The 9354-nt window shown below is 34.1% G+C and overlaps 1 protein-coding gene across 9 annotated transcripts in view; it reads right to left on the bottom strand.

Annotated features, from left to right (window-relative positions):
- Nucleotides 1–2178: 2178 nt before the first annotated feature.
- LOC117790289 (regulating synaptic membrane exocytosis protein 2) overlaps nt 2179–9354 on the bottom strand; it is a 40438-nt gene continuing 33262 nt past the window's right edge. For 4 of the 9 annotated variants that reach the window (XM_034629697.1, XM_034629691.1, XM_034629698.1 and 1 more), the window contains 5 exons: nt 9154–9279; nt 8280–8475; nt 4096–4273; nt 3861–4028; nt 3132–3747 (listed from right to left, as the gene is read on the bottom strand). In XM_034629697.1, coding sequence (XP_034485588.1) covers nt 3541–3747; nt 3861–4028; nt 4096–4273; nt 8280–8475; nt 9154–9279 — 875 coding nt within the window. In that variant the 3' untranslated portion in view covers nt 3132–3540. Of the gene's footprint in view, nt 2462–3131; nt 3748–3860; nt 4029–4095; nt 4274–5603; nt 5821–8279; nt 8476–9153; nt 9280–9354 lie in introns of those variants that run through there. The other 5 variants (XM_034629693.1, XM_034629694.1, XM_034629692.1 and 2 more) reach the window with 4 other exon arrangements.

Genomic DNA, 9354 nt, shown 5'->3' with positions numbered 1-9354 from the left:
GCATTCGTTACGTATATATTGTTTTTGTAGTTGTGCTATAGGAAACTTGAATGGATATCCATATCCGTATTTGAATCTGAATGAATGCAAAAAGCTGATGAATGGACGGACAGGTTAAAATTAATATAGTCAGATGTGAAGGAGAACAATGTATAGTTCATGTTAAAGATCTGTGTAGGAACAATATATATAACAGTATTCAAAATCTACTGCTCCCAACTAAGTATATAGATCTCTCGCAAGCATATGATATGTGCATATATATGATAAGTGAACTGTTTTGGGAAGGTCTTTTCCATACCAAATGCATTACAAAATGTTGCCCAAAGAAAACCACGAAGTGCCAAATCAAAGTTTAAAATACATTTTTATATACGAGTAATCATTATAGTTTCTAAACTCTGCAAATAAATAATCTATAAGCCTAAGATGTTGCATGTATTTGATTTTGAGTTCATTTCATTAGCAAGCAGGTAACATTTTTACAGCTCACACTATTAACTTGAAGGTACTTGATGCGGTTTATCGAGTTATCTGATGTAGGCAGAAGATACACGAGCATGTATGTATGATTGTGTGTGTGTGTGTGTATCTGTAAGAAGTACATAGAAGCGAGAGCGTGTTGTGCATCTTATGCTTGAATGTTAGAGATGAGCGCGTGACACTTTCGTAACACGATCTGCTCGACTCAACGCGTTATCAAAATAAATGTATCGATATCGATAGCAAAAGTCATGTGTGCGTCTTGTAAGTATTGTGTCCTTTTGAAAATATATCGACACGCGCCCATTTCTAATCTAATCTTTAGTGTTTTCAGCACTTTCGCAAAAACTTCAGCATTTTGGGGTCACTGCCAAGTTTTTGCAGTTGTGCATAGCTAAAAAGCGAAACAAAATATGTAAATATATATATATATATACTTGTATGGTTGCTAAGGTTAACAAATTTTAACTCTCTATGGTTATGTGTCTGGGCTGTGTATAATGCGAGTGTGTGTGTGGTTCTATGTATGTATGTACAGCTAAAGATCTATTTGTCTCAATAAATTGAATGCATGTTTTATTTTGGTTTTGTTTTTGTGTGTATGTCTTTTACTAAATTAAATTAGCTCAATCTGTCCCGCTTGTTAAATTTTTCAAATATTAATAGTACATATCTCATCATATATCATATATCTCATTTGTAGTTACTTTATGATTAACTTTAAGTTTAAGTTTATCGTAATTTAGGCTTATTTAAGTGTTAGTGGTTCTTTGCTTGCTTAAATTTTAAATATGTATATATATATTCATATATGTATATGTATGTGTATACATATATTGTATATAGTATATATATACTCGTAAACATGTTGCCTCTTGAAAATCCATAATTTAAATTTATTGATTTCAATTTAGCTATATTAAACAACTTTGCTTTTTATAATCCTTTCAAGTTTTCTTCATTAAATTTTCTTAGCATTATATTTTTCTATCTTTTCGACATTAGCACTTTTAATTCTTATATATTGGTTGTAGTTTTCGGTTTTATCAATAATAGTTAATAATAATAATCATAATAATCGTATTACGAAAATAATAGTGATCTTAGGTGTGTAATAAAAATTCTTTCAAATATGCATCAATTTACAAGTTTCATTTCTCAAATATTATCAATTACTTTAGATATATACATATATATGTATGTGTATATATGTATCATTTATCTTTAATCTTGAATTTCATAGTTTAGTTTTATTATTTACTGCCTCTGCTTGTGTTCTCCGTTTGGTTTTAAATGCATTTGTTCTCATGACTTACAAAATTAATTAGATTCTTAAACTTTTATGGAAATCGCCCGGTCGTAGAATACAAAAAAAATGTTCATACATATATATTGACATATATATATATATATATGTATATTGGACATAGATTAGGCCAACAACGTGCCGACTGAAAATCGGGCTTTTCCAATATCCACAGTTCCGGTAGCTCCCATTTGCATAGTTCCTGCAGGCTGACCTTGGTTCTTTGCTATTTGGCTGCCTGGCTGGCAGCTATTTGCAAGGGTTACTGTAATATTTCGATACATTATGATTAGCGTCAGTTTATCGATAATTAATTCTATAGTTTGTTATGTTGTTAACGGGCAAATAAATTGTTAGTAGTTTTGTTTTAGTGTATGGAATTGTTATTGTTTTTTTCGATGGGTTATCAAAATGGCAAAATGGCATTTACTAGCGAGTTATACAGAAAGCTGCTAAAAACGGAATTATAATCGAATAAAAGATTATCGGTTTTAATATAAAATTAGTTGTAGATTGGTGCACTTACAATTCAGTTCGTTTTGCTTTTTGTGGGCAAGATTGGAATTATTATTTTTGTGCTTGGTGCTCTTAAAGGGTTTTCACCGTCGTTGAAAAGTGTTATTCACCCTGTTCCTCCATAATTGATTCACCGGCCCAAACAATCGGACGACCCTAATCATGTTCAAAAATAGATATACACATATCAATTTGACATCCAAATGATGATTGACTCTAACCTATGCGATTTGGGATTATGTTGATGATTATAATCTATATATTCAGGTAGCCAAAATTTGCCATTTTTAATGCTTTAAATTTTCTTCTTTGGGAGATTTGATCAAGCAATTTTAAATATATTTGTATTTAAATGGCTCAGAAATATTACGAAAAGATCGAAACAAGCTTATCTCATATATGGTAAATGATAAAGTTACAATATTACAAAACTACACATGCAAATTACTAGAGAGTTATGTGGTATTTGGTTCAGGTAGTTGGGGATAGAGAAACATACCTATATGAGTATTGTACGAGTCTATAAAAAGCTACGTTGAAGTTGTATACTATGCCAAAAACGTACAGTAACGGTGATTTAAGGTGACTTGCGATAGGTTTTATTTTTAATAATATTTTGTCAGCAGTATTTTTCGTGAAATTTTTTTAATTTGAATATAAACTTTCTTTTAATAAACTTTACATGATTCAAAATTTTATTGTTGTTGCCTCAGATCAAGTATGTATGAGTGCTTATGCTGAGTGTGTGTGTATGTGTTGTTATATTAAGCGATTCATTTACAGGATTGTGTGTGCTATTTAAAAATTTTTCTTTTGGTCATTTTTGGATACATACTATAACTAAAAACAAATGCAAAAATTTATGCAATCTACTTTATTTTGCGTTTGGTTTTCAACTTTGAACTGAATGATTTTTTTTATTTAATTGTGTTTGTACAGATGTTTTTTTTTTATGACTGACTATGCTATAAAGATTGAACTATTTTTAAAATATTTGTATTTTTTTTTTTTGTAAGCATTTTGGCATTATTGTATGTATGTATATCATAATATGTATTATTGAATACCGAACAAAATGTTTGCTACGTAAATGTATGCAAGTACAAATCTATGTCATAAATGTGCAAATGTTGTTGTTTGAGTTTTATCAATTAGCAAGTCGATCTCATTGATTATTTTTGTACGTTTCATATTCGAGTTTGATAGTATTCATTTGGTTAAGTTTTAGCTGAGAGTTAGAGTTTGAGTGAGTCGAGTGAGGCTATTGATGAGCGCCTAGAGCCTAAACCTATATTAGTGGGACAACTGACCAGTGAGGTGGTGCCAAAGAGTTTGTACCAGCCGATAACGATATTCGATAGATTCAGATCGTCAAGCATTATCTGTGCCACGCCCATAAACACTTTCTTTTCAATTCGGCCATAATCGCCCCATACGGTCACCTGAAATGTGAATAACGGATTATTACTACTATTGGACTGTAGATATAGTCAAATTGATCTAGCGATAAATTGATCGAGTTAACAGTTCGCTGGTTTATGACGGATTTGCTCACCTGTAGGACACAACCGTTGTAGGGTTGCTTAAATACCAACTGCTGTTGATAGAGCGGATCCAGAGTTCGACGTGCTGTCGATGTTTTCATCTTGTCAATGCATCGTTTGCCCGATACCAGATATACCTTCACATAGGGCGCAGGCAACATTTTAGCTGAGGGCTTTTGCTATAATAAAGTTCAGTAAATAGTTCATATATTTCACATCATTGGTAGAATTGAATGTTGAACAAACCGTTAGGTCCCTGGCACGTATAACCTCCACCTCGAGAAAGCCCTTCTGATGGCAAAGCGATAACTGTATATCTCCCAGCGAGGGTGCGCCCAGAACCTGACGGCCCACCAATTGACCGGGTCCTAGACCATCCACAAACTCATTAAGGGCTCCATCATTACGCAGTGATGGCGAAAATCTACAGGATTTTTTTGTGGGTTGTTGTTGTTGATGGTTTTGTTTTGGGTGTTGATAGAATTGGAGAAGACTTTAGTAAAGCTTCGAGATAAGATATATTGGTACACAGATTGCATTGAAAATGTTCACAAAATAGATTTTGAGAAAAAAAAGAATTCGTATAGCCTGGTTCCAACTTCTATGTCAACTGGATGAAAAGTTGAATATTCCATAATATCGAAATCGACAACAATCGCCATATTCTTCCAGAATGTTTCAAGTGGAACCAGGCTATTATACACAGGGAGTTGTAGAAAGACAGTTAAAGTGTTGTAAGTAGTTGTGGTGGCTTGTTTGTGGTTGTGGTTTAGTTTACGACTGGTTTCGTGGATGGTTAGTGTTGGTGGTGGTTGAGTATGTACGGAGAGAGTGGTGCACAGGAGAAATCGACAGCATGCAAGTATGTGTGTTTATCAGTTTCTGAAGTTTGGAATCAAATTTAGAGTCAATAGAAATCGGAACATTTCATAGTCATTTGCCGATAATTGAACAAGATAGTTTTTATATAGTTTATGTAGTTCCCATAGTTGGATAGTTTCGGATAAGTGGTACAACGAAGGTGCCGTAGTTTGAAGTCTAGGTGCCTAAAAATCTATAATTTTGTTCTGATTTTCGGTTCTGTTTTTTTTTATTTATTTATTTTTTTTTTATATATACACATCAAATACAGTAGGAAACACTTGTTATATACATATGTCTTTATAGAAATCATACGAATAAAACAATGATTCAAAACAAATGATAATAATTTTAAATACATATTGTACAATTTTGATAATACAGAAATAGACACAAAGAAGAAGATAATTGGAACTTTGAATAGAACGCAAATTACGTATAAATATAAGATAATGGATATACAGAAATGCAGACTGGCTCAACGATATCAAGGCGCACATAGAAACGTAGAATAACAAGAAAGAGATGCCGGCAAAGAAGGACACAAAGAGTTAATAAACATGTTGAAAGAAAGACAAAAAGAGAATGATAGATATATATAGAGTTGTGTTATAATCAGGAGCGCGTTATGCAAGATAGTTAAGAGACAGATAGAGAGAAAGAGGCAGATATTGATAGAGAGACAGAGAGAGAGAGACAGAGAGAGAGAGAGCGAGCCATTTACAAAGGCAATGGAATTAAAACTTGGAAAGATAAAGATATAGAGAGAGTGAGAGATTAGAAGGCAGAGAGAATCGGAGGCAAAGATAGTTCGCATGTCATACAGTATTTTATGTGGTACTTTGTTTGTATTTTTGAAGGCTTTATTTTTTGTGTATTTGCCAGAAACTTACGATGAACCCTCGGAGCTAGAGATTGAATGTATGCTGCCCGCACTGTAACGGGTAACCGCTGGCACCGGCGGCACCTCCACAGATCGCTGGATGCTGCCAGCGGAGCCACGCGACTGCCGTTGATAATATGGATGTGGTGGTGGTAGTGTGATATGATGGTGACTAGTGGAGGAAGTACTCGCACTCGAGCTGCCTGAATACTGTGCCTGATATTGGTCTGTCGAGAATATGATATACATATAGTACAATACGAATTATATACACAATGTGGGATATTCAAAACTCAAAATTACAAAGAGCAGCATTACAACAAATGTGTTTCTATTTGGTTTTTTGTCAAACATTTTTTTCCCTTTTTTTTTTTTTTTCTTTCATAGCGAAGTGGAGTTTGCGACGCTGGCTTTGGGTTGACCCTTGTTCTCGACGCTGGGGCTCTGAGAATAAACCCTAACTATACAGAAATTAAAGGCGCAGATAGTGAAACAAACCCAAGTAGAAAATGAAATTATAGCGAAAAATTCCAAATCAAACATTTGATTATAAGCTCATAGAATACGTATTTATAATCATATACAAAGAAAATAAAGTATAATTATAATCAAAAGTACATAAAATATTAACATTAAGTAGTTATATTAATTGAGTACATGTCAGACCCGTTTTCTCATTTTTACGTTAAAGACATACTGGCGAAGCCAAGTCGAAAATTTGGATATTAAAACTTTTTTTTAATTTACATTGATAGGTGCTGTCATATGTACAGAAGTGTGGCAACGCTGCATATATTTAGCACATAGATAGGATATGTTGCAGCATTTAATGTGCATGTTAATTTTAGCATGTGCATGAGAAAACAGGCCTACAACTGATAAGCTGTTGCCTTTGTCCAACATTTTTACCAGTTGTACGTTCCACAGATTTGCAATTTGTGTGTATTTATAGAATATTTTCGGCCAGATTTGCTGAATATTTCAGTTTATTTCGATGCCAATTTTCAGAGATGAATGTTGTGAGCCTGTTGTTGTAGTGTTTGAATTGTTAATTGTTACTGAATTGTTTGTTGTTTGTTGAGTGTCTGATTTATTTAATTATTTTTTTCTTTTTGTTTTGGCTTTCTTTGATAGAACTCCCTGTATATACATATGATAATATCAAATTGTTTCGCATAAACAAAAAACTTGTAGAAAACAGATGATAAACATTAGTTCAATTGTTCATTTGTGGCCAGAGACCAAGATTTAAATCGCTGGCATGCAAATTCACATGGTATAAGATGTCAGTATCGGTATCGGTATCGATTTTGAGATCGTTATCGATCGCTTCGCTTGGCTTGGCTAGTGTGGCATAATGCTTGCATGTGTGTGTTGTAAATTTCCTTTAAAAAAACGGGGATTAAACCTAGGCAGTGTTGGAAAAGTCTTACCGCGTAACTGCAAATAATATATTTTATGGTATGTTTTATATTTTTTGGCTTAGCTTGTTTAAAAAGGCTGTAATAGATTGGATTCTAGGTAGTAGTAGGAGTAGTAATATGTCTGGCACAAGTATATTGCATATTGCTGTTGTTATAAGTAGGTATTAACTCAATGCATGCAAATCGAACAAAGTTCTAGATATAAATGTTGTGTATTTATGTTTTGATTTTGTTTTAAATATATATTAATTGGATTTAAATCAATATAAGTATTAGGTTGAGAAAATGGCATTAACAATAGTAATATTAAAGAAACGAGTGGCAGTTTTGGGGTTAGTTATTATAAACAAAATGTCGCTACGAAAGTAAAATGCATTACGGATTGAGTATGGGATGCTCCCGAGTAAATACAGTGAGCGTCAACAGTATGCGGTCACACACACATGTCGAAAGCTTTGCGATGCACGGCATTTGCCTCGTAATAAAAGCTTTTATTCGTTTCCCTTCAAAACAGTAGTCTGACAACTGCGGTCCAGGCAAAGCTTTCGCGGTGTGTATGACGCCCAATTTTTGGGCAAAAATTCTTTGGTATATAAGCCTAAAAATACGTATCGACTTTGGATTGTTTATTGATTAGTTAGTTGTTTAGTTGATTGGTTGGTTGGTTGGTTGGTTGGGTGGTTGGGTGGTTGTTTGATTGGTTGATAGGTTGGTTTATAGCGCTCGTAGGTTAACTAAAAATTAAGTAAATCAAGACAGGGTATATTGCCTCCAGCTGAAGCGGCAGAGCGAGCTTTCAGCAAAAGCTTTTGCGTAAAAGCACGCCAGAATAAGAGAGAAACTGAGAGAGAGAGAGAGAGAGATAGAAAAAGAGAGCGAGTGCGCGGGAAAAGAGAGAAAGCGCGAGAGAGAGCACGCGCATGTGTTTTTTGCAAATTGAAAAGCTCTTAAAACTAAAAGTCCTGTTTGTTCGGGTGTGATTCTTGTTGTCTAACTAATGTTTATCATCATCGTCATAATTATCAATTATTATCATAGTTTGCTTCGTTTTCCGGAAAAGGCAACATAAAAACCCAATTGAGAACGAAAAATCAAGAATAAAATCAAAGAAATTAAATTATTATTATATAGCATAGCATAAAGTTGAAAAATAGCTAAATAGACATAGTTTCACAGAGTGTGACATAGTTATAGATAGATAGATAGAGAGTGAGAGAGAGAGAGAGAGAGATAGAGACAGAGTAAGTTGGACTTGTGCGCACCTTTCCCCACCAGCGCCATCGCCGAAAAATTGTTCAACTGGGTCCGCCTCCGAGGACGAGCCACGGGAGAGGGCACCGCCCGCTCCTCCGCCCGAGCGCAGCTCGCGCGTGATATCACCAGGCAGCACCTCTTCGCTGCGATGCACCGTGAACGAGTTCTTACCCTTCTTTCCAAAGCCCATACGTCTTTTACGACCTTTTGAGTATGGCATTTTAATAGTATTTTTGTTGTTGTTTGGCTTTTTTTAATACCCTTGCAGTGGGTATTTTAGTTTTGATATGAAATGTGGAAGGCATAAAAGAAGCCCTCACTTTATATATTTTTGATCGGATCGGATCGGATCGTATGTCCGTCCGTTAAACTATTTCCTCAGTACGTATAGTATATCGGAATATAAAAAAATTTTGTTATTTCTTGACATATCTTAATAAAAATAGCAGATTTTATATTTGCAGTTGTCAGAAAATATAGCTGACATTTGAAAGATTATTCCAAAATTAAATAAAGCACTCTGCAAGGGTATCAAATCTTTGGCAAGCCAAAGATAACCTTTGTTTTTTTGATTTTTTTTTAGTATTTGTTAAGATACCAAATCATAGCATTGTTAGTAAGGCTAGCATATAAGATGTTATGATTTAGTGTTAGAAAACGTAAGAAACCTAAAAGCATTACAATATATTTATGTGTGTATTTGTGTGACAAAACAGAATATGTTTGACTAGCTTATGATTCGAATCACTATAATGGAGCTTAAGATGCTTTCATTATCTGATATTTCTGATAAATCTCATAATCTGATGGTCAACAAGGCAACTGAACGAAAACTTTTATAAACAAACGGCATACAAAAGAAAGGCAACAAAACTTTCATACCTGTTGCCGAGAGCTGAGACGTGGAGTTGGATTTCTTGCCCATTCCACTGCCACCTTTTGGTGAACGCTCCTGATCCACATTGCCGCATTTCTTTCGATCTGTTGTGGTGTCTGAGAGGCTGCCATCTGTGAGGGAATCGAAAGAAAAATGTGTTTTAATATGATAAAAACTAATAGCAACATTTTGTATTAATTATTATT

Source organism: Drosophila innubila, assembly GCF_004354385.1.
Source record: "Drosophila innubila isolate TH190305 chromosome 3R unlocalized genomic scaffold, UK_Dinn_1.0 2_E_3R, whole genome shotgun sequence".
Taxonomy (NCBI): Eukaryota; Metazoa; Arthropoda; class Insecta; order Diptera; family Drosophilidae; genus Drosophila; species Drosophila innubila.
Note: the sequence above shows the minus strand (reverse complement) of the source record. Positions and strands in the feature narration are given on the sequence as shown.